The 15,217-nt window shown below is 41.9% G+C and overlaps 1 protein-coding gene across 1 annotated transcript; it reads left to right on the top strand.

Moving 5' to 3' along the window:
* Positions 1 to 3,806: 3,806 nt before the first annotated feature.
* LOC145404111 (uncharacterized) lies at positions 3,807 to 5,252 on the top strand. Its single transcript, XM_080275725.1, has one exon. It carries the CDS (start codon positions 3,807 to 3,809, stop codon positions 5,250 to 5,252), a length of 1,446 nt encoding a protein of 481 aa, XP_080131851.1.
* Positions 5,253 to 15,217: the final 9,965 nt, after the last annotated feature.

Raw genomic sequence — 15,217 nt, 5'->3', positions numbered from 1 at the left:
CGAAACAGCGCAAGATCCATACGAGTGGAAAAGCGCACCTGTGTACTGTAGTTGGTGGAGGTGGTAAGGATCCGTGTAATTGTATGAGGGCAGAGGGAGGGTCATCAGCGCTTGGAGTGGCAGTACCCTCACAGCAGGACCCCTGGGTGGTGTAGCCTTGCCCCCACCCGACTAATATCCACTTCCGCCCCTCCTCCACGCCCCCCTACTGCGTCCAGACCTGCTTCACAGGACCAAGTATTCCTGAACATTCTTGGGCATGATTTGTGTTTGGGTCTCTCTCTTCTTGCCGTTAATCTAAGTCACACTAGTAGACGTTTACGTGCCTTCTCATACAGCCACTAGACATTAACGTGCCTTCTCATATCACACATCTGCTGGACATTTACATGCCTTTCATACAACAGCTAAACATTAACGTGCCTTTTCATACAGCTGCTAAACAATTATCTACCTTCTCATACAGCTCTAGACATTTACGTGCCTTCTCATACAGCTGCTAAACAATTACCTACCTTCTCAAACAGCTGCTAAACAATTACATACCTTCTCATACAGCTGCTAAACATTTACGTGCCTTCTCATACAGCTGCTAAACATTTACGTGCCTTCCCATACAGCTGCTACACATTTACGTGTCATTGCATGTTATACAGCTATCAGACATTTACGTGCTTTTACCCTAAGTCATATAGGTACTAGACACATTACTAGCAAACTAGATTGCGTGCTAACGTAAAAGATAGACTAAAAAAAAAAAAAAATCCATTGATAACACTTAGATTTCCTGTTCGTTCCCTCACCTTGAGTGATACAACAACTGAACCTTTAACAAACAAGCTGCAGCGAATAACAATGATAAATACAAGCCTTAAAGAAATTGTATACCCGTGTAATTGAAGGGAAAGGAAGGGAAAGGAGGAAAATGGAAGGATAGGAAGGGCAAGGAAAGGACCTGCAACCACATCCCATGCAATTCATCTCCCCAGTTCGTCCATAAATCGAGTCACATAAGGAAACACCACAAAACCTACACCTCCATCACCATCAACAGAGCCTCCCACGTTCCCTTCCATCAAAGGATATTTTAACTGAACTGAAACATCCGATTTACCTCAAGCCATAATCCCTGCACCTGGTGATCTATATCTTACCACAAATAGGCGAGATTTAGAGGCCCACTACAAACTTTCCATCTCCAATCTCTCTCTCTCTCTCTCTCTCTCTCTCTCTCTCTCTCTCTCTCTCTCTCGACCCACCACAGCCTTTGTCGTGGCCTAGCAGGGTAGCTCCTTTATCTCAAACAAGTCTCTACCCAGCCACTGATAAGCCCGTATAAGTCCTTCATCCTACCCCGCTCACCCCTGTTACCACCAGCCTCGTACATCCTGTGAAAAAGAACACCCCGCGGAAGGAGTAGGGTTGATGAGGAAGGAGCGTGAAGATTGTGATCGGTGGAGCTCCCTCATAATCGGATTTCACGGGGATGGGAGGAAGAGAAAGAGGATCAGCTAAATGACATCAGTGTGGTGGGACACGTAGATATACAGCTTTGTCCTATTATGGTAACACGATTTATGGAACTACCTTTTAAGACTGATTCTTTTGGGTTACGTTCATGTAATGTGATAGACTGTACTTTTTAGGGTAATTGTATGTAATGAGTTATAGCTGCGCTGGTGTAGTATAACTTCATTTGGCTTTAAGAACACTCATTCATTATGTACTTTAAGCTATACTCGTGTACTGTACTAGAGTTTATGTAATGTACTTATAAGAAGCTATTTGACAGCCATTTATAGATGTACTGTGCTTAGATTATCCTTATGTCATGTACTTTTAAGAGTCCATAAGAACACCCATTCATTACAGGCCAACAGGAAGAGAGGTACATGTTACGCGGAGGCTTGTAATCGCTCCATAACCAGGGGTTACCAAGAGGGAATAAATGCATCCATAAAGAGCGCCATTACAAGATATTTCAGGAGGGGTATCTCAAGTGTAGGGGGGGGGGTCTTGTTACAGGCTGGCCAGGCCCATAACAAGGGTATTAGCATAATTGTTCCCACATGCTAAACAGCCACGTCTCAGAGGCCCTAACAGAAGCCTAAGGAGTTAAACACGGACACCTGGGAACACTACACCCAGCCACCTAGTAGGCCCACACATACACACACCATCTGTCTCCCCCTCTTCACCCCAAACATAAACCCATCTACTTTTAACTTCCAACACTCTTAACCTAACCTAACCTAACCTAACAACACTGAGTCATCTAGTAAGGCCACACACCTACTCTTGACCACTGATATAATTCCATCTACAGAAGAAATCCTAAACCCCACTGTGCAATAAAATCACCTCCAACACTATTAACCTAACCTAATCTAATCTTATCTAACCTAACCAAAACCTAGCTTCACAACACGACTCAGTCACCTCGCAGGCATACACCACACAAGCACTTTCTCCCTTTCGTAACCACAAAGTCACTATCAACAGGAATCCTCGACTCCATTGTGAAATAAAACCACTTCCAGCACAAGAACATAGCTTTCCTTCCTTTAGAACCTCACACAGAACTTCCATCATAAAACAGCCTCCAACATAAACCCAGGAATCCACTCTAACAAACCCATTCCTACACAAATCCATGACTTAAATCCACTTCCACTAACAATCAAAGAGTCAATATAAGCCATACTATCACACATTAATCCTTCATAAACTTAGAAAAACAGGAATAGCAATCCGAAAGTTCATCTTTGAACACTAATCTATATATCTATTTCAAGAAAGTAGCAACGTACAAAACCTCCAGCCATAAATTTCCAAAACAGGTCCAGTATAAAATAAACAGAAAAAAAAAAAAAAAACTTCTCCCGCAACTCTACGTTAAACAGAATCCTTTTCAGTAGACACATGACAAATATACACACACCTTCAGCCACAAAGACGGGTCCACTGTTTATTGTATTATCTACAAATTCACTTGAAATACAAATCTATACATTCTAACAAGGCACAAAACTGGCCCACACACACACGCACCTCGAGGCCCCAGACTGCTAAGGCAGTTTCACTGTATATTTCTTGGCTCTATGTGTGTAAGAAAACTATTCCTTGTGAGGCGAGGGTTAAGCACCAACCAAAATTTAATGTGCTTTCATAAATTATCTCAAAATGGACACTCCTGGAGCTTCTATGTAAATCACCTTTGTCACATATATTAGCGTGACTTATGGACTTTTTAAGCATAAGTGTCGTCCAAGTGTGAAAAAACATTAAGTGTTAAAAAATACAGTGAAAAGTGTTAAAAAGAAAAATAGTGTTTTTTAAGTATGATTACCTGAGAACAACCTGGTAAACTTACACCCTACAAAAAAAAAAATAAAATAAAAATAAATAAACCCGTAAGGAACAGACAGTTTATCTTAGTGGTGATTTGTCAGTGCTCAGGGCTAAAAGTCTGTTCCTGAGGGGTAGAAGAGGAGGCAGAAGGGAAGGTGAAAAAGGAAGAGAAGGAAGAGGTGAGAGGGATGGTCAAGCCGGTAGCTTAGACAAACAACAAAGAGCAAACATCACTTCCTCGAGAGCCCACGCTGCTCCCTCCTCCCTCTCTCTCTCCCACTCTGTGTTTTCGTGTGCAGCCACCAGGAAGGCAACAGGTCACACCCGCGAAGTGTGTGTGTTTTTTTTTTTACTCGCATTTAGAGATCAAGAAAAAAATAGTGTTGCCCATAGGTTGCCTGATTACAGTGTGATGCCATGCTGTGTTGTTTTGAACGGGAAAAATTCACGTCGAGATGAATATGGACGCTAAGACTGGGGGCAAGTACGCCTTGAGGACTAAATCGATCATAAACAGAACAGAGTCCGAAAAAGACAGAGCCAAAGCTCGCTGTAGAGAGCCCAAAGAGAAGCAGAAGCCGCCTCCACTGAGCAAATACCGGCGCAAGACAGCCAACGCCCGAGAGAGAAACAGAATGAAGGAGATTAACGATGCCTTCATCCTGCTGCAGAGAGCAATTCCGGACCTCTCTGGGGCTGACAAAGAGAAGCTGACGAAGATCACGGTGCTGAGGCTGGCTGTTAATTATATAAACGCCCTCACCGGAGTGCTGAGCAATGACTGCAGCTTTGGAGTCATGGATATAGAGGACGTGAGGGAACTTTGGTGCCTGGAGAATGCGCACAAAGCCAGACCAGAACACTGTGTCAGACATGTCATAAGAACTAACAAAGAACAGGTCAGTAGTGCAAATAAAAACAATAAGTGTAATGTAAATATTAAGGCATCTAGCAAGGTCATTAAGCAGACAAAGTGTCCCTCTACCTCTGCCACGAAAGTAAATTATATGAAAAATAAAAATACAGTAGGTGGGAAGCTGGTGACGACTACCAAGCGACCCAGCAAGTCCAAAAGCAAGACGAAAGTGTGCAGGACGGCCAGCAAAGCCACAAGTAATGGGGCATACATCACTCTCAAAAACGTGGCCCTACAGACCCCACCACACAGACTTGGCAGACATGCAGACAACGAGCCGTTGATGATGTCTATGACGGTGAAGCGGCCACGGATAGAGAGCAGCTACCTGGGGCCCCGGGATGCCAAGCTACCCCGCCTGGACCCCAATTCTCTGCCATTAAGCACGGCACCACAGCCCCACCAGCCCCTCCTGGCTCTCACCCCCTGTGGCCCACCTTCCATCCCAGGTCACAGCATACCCGAGCCCCTGATGGGCGCCACACCCTTCACGCCACGTCAGATACAAACCACACCCTGCACATCCCTCCCTCAAAGCACTCCCACTGACGTATTTCACACTACAAGCATCCTACAGGACCTGGACATCCCCCTGGTGAGGACTGACGAGTTGCTGGAGTTCCCAAGAAGTATCCGACATTTCAGTGATACTTCGTGCTGCGACTCTCCCTTCTTGAGCGAGGGGTCGGCGCCCCCCAGTCCCCTCTCTGGCGCCACCTCCACAATACCTACTTTAGTTCCTGTAGGTGACAGTTCTCCGGTCTTTTCAATGGCCTACGGTGACTTTTCTGTGTGTGGGTCGGTGTCAGATTGTGACAGCGTTCTAACGACGGCTGTGGAACTAGAAAGCCTGCTAGGGGATGAGCCTTTCAAGGAGGAACTCGACCATCTTGCCTCAGCCTTTGCTGAAGAGGATGACACACTCAACCTCTTCCTTGGACATTCCACTGCAAACTTCATTTACACGGATACTGATGACTGCTAGCACTTCACAAATGCAGTTACTGACGACTGCAGCACTTCATATACGCGGATATTGGTGACTGCCGGCACTTCATATACGCGGATACTGACTGCTAACACTTCACACACGTGGATAATGATGGCTGCTGGCACTTCATACATGCAAATACTGATGAGTGTTGGCACCTCACATACATGGTTACTGACGACATTAGCAGTTTGTTCCCTGTGCTGTAAGGGCCTGAATTCACGAAGAGACTTACGATCAGTTCCCTGTCTTAACGAACACTTGTTTTTGGAGGATGAACAGAGAACGATAACAACAGAAACTCCCCATGACTTTTGTTCTTCCTGTAATGCCAAATCTCAGTTATGATAAGTTCCCTTTGGTTAAAAAATCCTTTGTATTTGTAGGAAGGACGAGAGAAGGAACCAATCTTCTCAAGTCCCTTCTTCTTCCTGCAGAAAAGAATCGTAGGTACAAGGGATAAATTATCGTAAGAAATTTTATGAATCCCGGCCCTGGGCTGTCTTACGCTTGTGTTGGCCTAGGAGAGAATGGTGCTTGTATTCTTGTGGCCTTGAGAGACTGGCTGGCACTTGGTAATGTACACGATTCACTTGAAACTCGGTGTATCTTCTGTGTTGTGGGGATGGCTCAGTCAGCTGGTCTGGGCGTGGGTGAGACTAAGGCCTCTTCTCGTCGGGTAAGGAGGCTCTCTAACACCACTTTCTTAACTATTTCCAAAATACTTATTAATATCCCCTGGTTTGCTTCTAATGTCTTTTCAATATCAACGTAGACTGCATGAATAAAGCACAAGATTATAGTAATGGAGCAGAATCAGAAATAAATCGGTGAGGAAGAGGTGTTAGTAGACCTCCTAACCCGTACTAGAATACCACCCTAAGAGTAGGAGATGAAGGGCAGACACTGATAACTCTGAAAGCCGTCCCCACAACACAAGAAATCGCCTAGAGAAGTGAAAGTGAAGGTTATAAACAGATCATCCTATACTCTTGCACATAACACCATGATACCTATACCTCTTTAAGCATCGATATATATTTTCATGAACAATATAAGAGAACATCAGTGTGCCATATAATGTATAAGATTATAATAGCTTGCCATAATGAAGAAAATATACATAAGTTAAGAAATATGTGTTTGGCAGCCTAAGAGTCCACAAGGTAATGAGCCTTCAGTGGAGATGTGCTGGGTGTATGAGTATGCATGACAGAATAACGGGCATCATTCCATTTTTATAATACGCGCGTTTGTAAGGTCTATGATGCAGATCTGGTGTAGGAATAATGATGATGATGATATGAAACGATTATAATTCCACAGTCTTGGTCTGTGGTTTGTTTATATGAATGTATATGACAGAAAACGGGCATAACACAAGATTTATACACACATTTGTATAGTCCAATAAGGTCTTTGTATAAATATTGAGCGTTGGAGTGATAAAGCTGATTTATTGTGATGGAAAAAGGTTTGTACAATTTACAGAGTGTATTTGTGTATGGCTGAGGGTAACTGACAGGGATAAACATAAATGCATTTTCTTCTGACATGGACAGACATATATGTGTTGTACTTTGACATGGATAGGCATACTGTATATGTGTTGTATATGGACATGGACAGGCATATATGAGTTGCACTTCCAGTGTAGTCTCTGTGAAGGTTGGAGAAGTAAATATTTTGGAAAGCTACATACTTATAAAGAAAATTATAAAATGTATATATGCGTATGTATAATTAATAAAAAGGAACATGTGCAGTTTATATGCATTTGTATGACTGAGAAAAGAGACATGCCTTGATTTATATATGAGTCTGTAGTACTTATAAGGCCTGTAACGAAATTCTGAGTGATGGAATGGTGAGAATGGGGTGCTTTCAAAGCTAGGTTTCCCGTAGGTGTCACCACCACTGGGACAAACACATTCCCCGTGCTGTTTAAACAGCATATTTTTCTTTGTTAAATATCTAACTGTGAATCATGGTACTGTCATATACCGTAATATAAATAATACAAATAAAACACGTATATAAAACGTAGCGTGAATTGTTTATATTTATCATAAACGGAAATTATAATATCGTTGATGGCATGTGATGGCAACCTGCCATTTCAGTGGTCCTATATTATTTAATTTCTGCTACATTTAGTGCAAGTTAGATTCTTAATACATAGTTTGTTCAGACTGTACATTACGCCTAGTGGGTATCTTGACTCATTCAGTCTCTATGTGGGCAGAAATTTAATGTTGAGTAAATACTGGGACTCAACATGTTGCTCACTCCCTTCACGCATTCACACAAGACAGTCCAGTTAAGTTTTTTCACGAGAGATTTGTTTTCAAAGCAAACACACTAGGACTAATGCTTAAAATAATACAGTTTAGACTACTTGTGATCTGGTTAGGTTAGATAAAGTAAAGTACTGTAATTGCTTTGGAGGGTCTGAGGGGCAACACTACGGCCTACTCAAACCGTGGCAACACGGGTCTTGTGGTGTGCATGCGTGAAAGGAGTGAGCAACATGTTGAGTCCCAGTATTTACTCAACATTAAATTTCTGCCCACATAGAGACTGAATGAGTCAAGATACCCACTAGGCGTAATGTACAGTCTGAACAAACTATGTATTAAGAATCTAACTTGCACTAAATGTAGCAGAAATTAAATAATATAGGACCACTGAAATGGCGGGCTGCCATCACATGCCATCAACGATATTATAATTTCCGTTTATGATAAATATAAACAATTCACGCTACGTTATATATACGTGTTTTATTTGTATTATTTATATTACGGTATATGACAGTACCATGATTCACAGTTTTACACAACAGTGTAGATATTTAACAAAGAAAAATATGCTGTTTAAACTGTGCGGGGAATGTGTTTGTCCCAATGCTGGTGACATCTACCGGAATACTAGGCTCTTCAGAAGCACCCCATTATGATGATGACAACGTAAGACTACATATGCACAGTCACGGTCAAAAATATCATCCCACATACAAATGATAAATAATGTGAGACTGAGCAATGAATTCTGAAATCCAGGAATGTAGTCTACAAAATCCACAAGCTCTTCGGAACGCTTCATATGAGTTCCATAACTGGCTACTTGCTAGTTTTGGTTACAAGGAAGTTCAAAATATCGACAACGATAAATTTCGTAGTATTAGCACAAATGGGAGGGGGAAAAGGAGGGAGGAATAAAGGAATGTTCTTGTGATCAATCTATTTTTTTTTTTTTTTTAACCTTGGCCTCTTCAGGATTCCGTCTGTTATTTTATGGTTGGTATCTATTTTTTTTTATTTTTTTTTTTATGACGGAAAAAGTAAGTCTCCAGGCAACAACTTTTACATTAGAAAAATATCGTGTGAAAATAACCCTGGCATAATATGAAGTAATTGCTGAACAATGTTATGCTTCGTTTTGCCTCAAAGGCCACTATCGACGATCGTCCATCTTTTCACAGTGTTTAAGATATTGCTTATTACCTTTATTTATTTTCACGACTAAATTGAGGCATAGCACTGTTCAACAAGTACATGAGAATTATGTCAAAACTATTTTCACACGATATTTCTCTTTTTAAAAGGCAATTTACGCAGATATTACGAAAATTATCAATGTCGAGGCTTGGAACTTCCTTGCAGCCCAAAGCTCTCAAGTCGCCAAGTGTTCGAGTAAAAGGTGTATAAGTAGTTTTTCCCTCGATTGTACGAGTACAACACCACAGGTTTGTATAACATCCTTAATTCTGTACTGTCTATGCGATACATAATGAATTCTACATATCAGTCCCCCTTTACTGTGTTCATCTCTTCTGTAAATACGAAATGATTGCTTACCACCCTACTGCATGTGTTTTTTAATGTAAATAAAGTTTCTTATAAATAAAATGTATTGTGTGTGTGATTTACAAACCTGCTCTGTTTATATATGGAGAGATCGAGAGATAGCTGGGTGGATGGATGGATAGATAGACAGATGGAGAGATAGATTAAGAGACAGACAGACAGACTAATAGATAAGATTGGTAGATAGACAGATATGTACCAGATATACGGGCATATAGACAGACAGACAAACAGAGAAATAAGCAGGTAAGTATATGAGTATAGATAGACACAGAGACAACCACAATGATAGATGGAAGGAAAGACAGACAGACAGACAGACGGACTGACAGACATATACAGAATGAATGACATGTAAACAGACAAACAGAAGAGGATAGATAAGTAAACAGAAAGATACACAGACAATCAAATGGAGAGAGAGAGAGAGAGAGAGAGAGAGAGAGAGAGAGAGAGAGAGAGAGAGAGAGAGAGAGAGAGAGAGAGAGAGAGAATCAATTTTAGGCCAAGTTACAGTAAACAGAGCATAGCAGTAATTCAATATCAGCATCCACCCCTCTCACCCTACGCTATTAAACAGTTTCCAGTACTTATGTATGAGTGAGAGACACCATACCAATTATTTGATTTGCTATCGTCAATGTTACGCAATTATTTTATTTGCTATCGTCAATGTTACTTTGCTACCAGTGACCTTCTCCCAGACCTCCTTTTCTATCTATCTATCTATTGCCGGACGCCTTAATCCCGTAAAGGGTGGCCACAAACAAATCGCCTCCATGTCGCCCTGTCCCCCGCCATTTCACTGCCCTGCTCCCAGCTAACACCCCAGTCTCTCATATACCTCTCCACTCCATCCCTCCATCTCATCCTTGACCTCCTTTTAATGAGGCCTTATCTTAACAGTGTATTGATAAGCCTGATAACCCTTCCGTAGCCTCCTTGTGCCCATATCAGGTCAGCTTAGAATCACCTTGGACTGAATTCTCGACGGGTAAAGAGGTTCCTCAGCACCCTTTCCTTGGCGATTTATTTTGCTTATTACACCTTACTGTCCTCTTCCGTGCTAAATAAATTCTTATAATATGGCCATACTCTGGATAATTAACAAAGAAAAGGATATTACCCAGTAACATCAAAAAAAAAAAAAAAACCGCTAAAGGAGAGGTGCTAGGAAGCCTTCTTAACCGACGAGAATATCTGCCCTTGTCATGTATCACTAGGTACAATCACAATTAAAAGTCCTGTCGCCTCTCCTGTTCTTCTCTCTTTGGACTTTGAATATCAGTGTATCGAATCCACAAACATCAACACTGAGGATCCCATACGGCCACAGATCAGTGTCATCAGCGTCATTTGCATCGAATTAACCACACTGATTTTTTAAGTCCACGGGGAGTGAGGGAGGAGAGGCGACAGAAATTTTGACGCCGATTTTACCTCACTCTCACGGCGACCAGTTCTAGTGAAACATTACCTAACCACACAGCTATCATTCTATATGTATCTGTCCCGTAAAACATACTATGTAATGCCTATAAAGGTAGAAAAGGTGAAATTACATTACGCTAGGTTAGGCTAGGATAGACAAGAAGCAACAGATCTAAAACACTCTCCTCAACTTCTCAAACCCCGTTCTTCCTCTAATCATTAATTAGGATTGGCTCAGACAACATAGCGACAAGACTGACAAGATTTCCAGAGGCCCCTTTTATCCTCGTCAGGTTAGGTTTTGGTAAAGTTAGGTATGGTCAGATTAGGTTCAGTTGGGTACAAGGTCTCATTAGGTTGTGTTGTGTTGTGCTGTTTTGTGTTGTGTCGTGTTTTATTGTGCTGGGTTGGGTTTTGGTTTAGGTTAGGCAAGGTTATATTAGGACAGTTTGTATTAGACTGTGTTAGGGTAGGATAGGTTAGATTAGGTTAGAATGAATTAGAATAGACTAGTTTAGGCTAGGAAATTTAAAATTGGGTAAGCTAGATTAAATTAGGTGAGCTCAGGAAATGTTTGGTCGGGCTAAAAGCAATCGAAAGCCTCCAATCAGACATGACTCCCACAACGTGGCCACCTCCCTGATAACCCCAGCAGATCCCCTTGTATCCGTGTCATCTGGCGTGTGTGTGTGATGCCTGCTGTACCCCGTCAAGCCAGACCCTTATCTGTAATGTAAGCAGAAGGACAGAGGCTTGATGTGGCCAGGGAACGCCGCTCTGTCATCAGTGGGATGGTATGTATGTTGGTGGTGGATGGAGTGGATATAGTGGTTATAAGATTGGTGCTTTGTCGTTACCGCTGCTGCTGCTACCTCTACCAGCACTGCTACTGCTGTTCCTACAACTACTACTACTTCTGCTGTTACTACAACTACTACTACTATTATAATGACTATTATTATTATTATTATTATTACTATTATTATTATTATCATTATCATTATTATAATTATTATAATTATAATTATTATTATTATTATTATTATTATTATCTCCCTATGGTTGTTCAATATATATATGGATCAGTGCTGGGCAGGTGCGCAAACACTTGCGCAAAGTGCAATTGCACACCATTGCACTCCGGGTAATATTGTTTGCGCATTGCACACCACACGAGACCATGCACAATATTGCGCTTGCGCACCTGCCTTGCGCACCTGTCCTGTGGATTGCGCACTGCACAATGCAAGGGACACGTGGCCTTGGGAGCTTCCCGTATGTCTGGACAAGGGATGGGGGAGCCTCGGGCGGGTTGCGAGGGTTCTGCTGGGGGGAGGTGGGAGGGACGCATGGGAGGGACGGAGGGTAGTAGCATTTCTTAATATGCTTCAACAGAGATAACATATTTTAATAGTTTTTAAATTATTATTAGTAGTAGTAAACAATAATTAATTAAAAATACATTATTTATTAAGAGTATCATATGCAGTTCCTTACAAAAATCATTAAGACATATTTTTAATCATATATCCACAGCCTAATAAAATATTAGGCTGTGGATATTTGATTTAAATAATATGTTTTAATGATTTTTGTAAGGAATTGCATATGCTATTGTATATCTATATTATTAAATAAAACGTCTTGAGAAATGCAGATAAAAGTAAAACTGGCAACATCACAGCCTTTGTTTCCCTGTCCCTCCGCTTCTCAGCCCACTCAGTCCTCTAACTGTTTGAACTTCCACGAGTGAAAAAGTTACTACATGACAGTACTGTTATACCAACTCTAATGTATGGAAGTGAAGCTTTGACCTTGTTGTAGGGACAAAAGTGAGGAGTGAGAGCAATGGAAATGAGTTATTTGAGAGGAGCATGTGGGGTTACATGGAGAGGCAGACTGACAAATGAGCAAGTGAAGGAACATTGTGGGGTGGATGTGGATGTGGATGTGATAAGAAGCGTTAAGAGAAACACATTGAGGTGGTTTGGTCATATGGAGAGGATGAAGAGTGAGAGACTAACGAGGAGAGTGTATGTGAGTGAGGTGGAGGGGGGCAGAGGGAGGGAGAGGCCAAGGATGGGATGGAGGGATGGAGTGATGACGTAAATGAGAGAGGGGAGTGTCAGCTGGGAGCAGGGCAGTGAAATGGCGGGGAACAGGGCGACGTGGAGGCGTTTTGTTGCTTGTTTGTGGCCAGTGGCCACTCCTTACGTGATTTAGGCGTCTAGCAATAGATAGATAGAATAATAATGAATAAAAGTAAGTATGTTAATTTTAGATATCTCAATATTTTACAGTAATTCCCACAAATATATGCAAATGGTTTGTGCTAGCGTTTAGCGACATTGCGCAAGCTGAATATTAGATTGTGCACTTTTGCCAATTACAAATATTAGAAAATAATAAATAAAAGTAAGTATGCTATTTTATGTAAATAAATATTCTACAGTAATTCCCACAAATATATCCAAATGGTTTGCGCTTGCGCTTTGCGACATTGCGCAAGCTAAATATTTGTCAGATTGAGCACTTGTGCTTGCGCAAGGTAGTGAATCGTGGATTGTGCTTTGCATTTGCGCAAGGTCCTTCTTCATTTGCGCTGCCCACCACTGATATGGATGGGGTGTTAAGAGAAGTAAAAACACGAGTAATGGAGAGTGGAAAGGTTACAAGAGGATGAGAAAAAGGCAGAGTATAAGAGAGAAGTGGAGGAACGATTGGGCAAATATGAATTGGAGCAGATGAGAGACGTGGAAGGTGTGTGTAAGATATTTACAGAAGAAATATGTGCAGCATGTGATGTGGTGTGTGGAAGGAAGAGAAGACGGAGGGGGGTGCAAGGAACAGCGTGGTGGACTGAAGAGGTGAAACAGGCTGTGGCACAAAAGAAGAAAGCATACAATGAATGGATGAGAAATAGGGGCGTGGAAGAAGTTGAGAGGTGGAAGAGAGAGTTATATGTGGAAAGGAAGAGAGAGGTGAAAAGATTAGTAAGAGAGAGTAAGAAGAGAGTGGATGAGGAATTTGGAAGGAATCTGAGTGTCAAGTGGAGGGACTGTAAGAAAATGTTCTGGAGAGAAGTGAAAAGAGTAAGACAGGGTGGAAGTGAAGTTAGCAGGGGAGTGAAAGATAAAAATGGTAGATTACTAGTGGAGAAGGGAGAAAAAGTGAGCAGATGGAGAAAACACTTTAAGGAATTGTTGAACGTAAAGGATGGAAGTAATGCGAGTATAAGTGGCTGGGGAATGGCTGGGAGAAGGAGGGAGGTGAGAAGACAGGAAGAAATCAGTAGGACAGAAGTTGTGGAAGCAATGAAGAAAGTTAAATCGGGGAAAGCCCCAGGAATTGATGGAGTGTGTGGTGAAATGCTGAAGCATGGGGGAGAGATAGTAGTAGAATGGATGTGGAAGATGTGCAGATTGGCCTGGGAGGAAGGTAGAGTCCCGGAGGATTGGAAGTCAGGTATAATTATTCCCTTGTACAAAGGAAAAGGGGAAAAAGAAGTGTGTGGTAATCATAGGGGCATTTGTCTTCTTAGTATAATAGGAAAAGTGTATGGTAGGATACTTATAGACAGAGTTAGAGAAAGAACAGAGAAATTAGTTGGAGAAGAACAGGAGGCTTTAGGAAGGGAAGAGGTTGTGTAGATCAGATATTCATTCTTAGATCTTTAGTGGAAAAGTTTCTAGAGAAGGGAAAGAAGTTGTATGCGGCTTTCATGGATTTGGAGAAAGCATATGACAGGGTGGATAGACAAGGATTGTGGAAAGTGTTAAGAATATATGGAGTAGATGGGAAGTTGTTGAATGCTGTGAAGAGTATGTACGATGGTGCGAAGGCTGCAGTGCGTGTGGATGGTGAACTAAGTGAATTTTTCTCTTTGAAAGTTGGTTTGAAACAGGGATGTGTCATGTCTCCATGGTTGTTCAATCTGTACATGGATGGGGTAATAAAAGAGGTACAAGGTAGGGTAGTGGATGTTGGAGTGGCCCTGGTGAGAGAGGATAGTGTTTGGAAACTCCCTGTACTGTTGTTTGCAGATGATACTGTGTTGTTGAGTGAAGATGAAGGGGAGCTGCAGGGCTTGGTGGATGAGTTTGAGAGAGTGTGTAAGAAACGGAACCTAAAGGTGAATGTAGGGAAGAGTAAAGTGATGGTCTTTGAGAGAGGTGAAGTTAGTGAATGTACAGCGAGGTTAGATGGTGAGGAATTGGAAAATGTGAGTACGTTTAAGTATTTGGGTAGTGTGATGAGTAAGGATGGAGGTTTGGAGGGTGAAGTGCTTGAAAGGGTACAGCAGGGAAGAAAGTTGCTGGTTCCTTGAAAGCAGTGATAAGAAACAGGGAAGTGAGCATGGAAGTGAAAAAGTTACTACATGACAGTATTGTGATACCAACTCTAACGTACGGAAGTGAAGCTTGGACATTGTTGGAAGGACACAAGTCAAGAGTGAGAGCAGTGGAAATGAGTTATTTAAGAGGAGCCTGTGGAGTCACGTGGAGAGACAGGCTGACGAATGAGGATATAAAGGAGCGTTGTGGTGTGGATGTGGATGTGATAGGAAGCGTTATGAGGAACACACTGAGGTGGTTTGGCCATGTGGAGAGGATGGAGGGTGAAAGACTGACGAAGAGAGTGTATGTGAGTGAGGTGGAG

This window comes from Coenobita brevimanus, chromosome 62, assembly GCF_032717465.1.
Source record: "Coenobita brevimanus isolate Jiangsu-jjx chromosome 62, ASM3271746v2, whole genome shotgun sequence".
In the NCBI taxonomy this organism is placed as follows: Eukaryota; Metazoa; Arthropoda; class Malacostraca; order Decapoda; family Coenobitidae; genus Coenobita; species Coenobita brevimanus.
The sequence above is the reverse complement of the archived record's forward strand: the minus strand, read 5'-3'. Positions and strand labels throughout refer to the sequence as shown.

Excerpts from the sequence above, each read along its gene's own strand:
- LOC145404111 (XM_080275725.1), top strand. The coding sequence starts at position 3,807 with ATGAATATGGACGCTAAGACTGGGGGCAAGTACGCCTTGAGGACTAAA.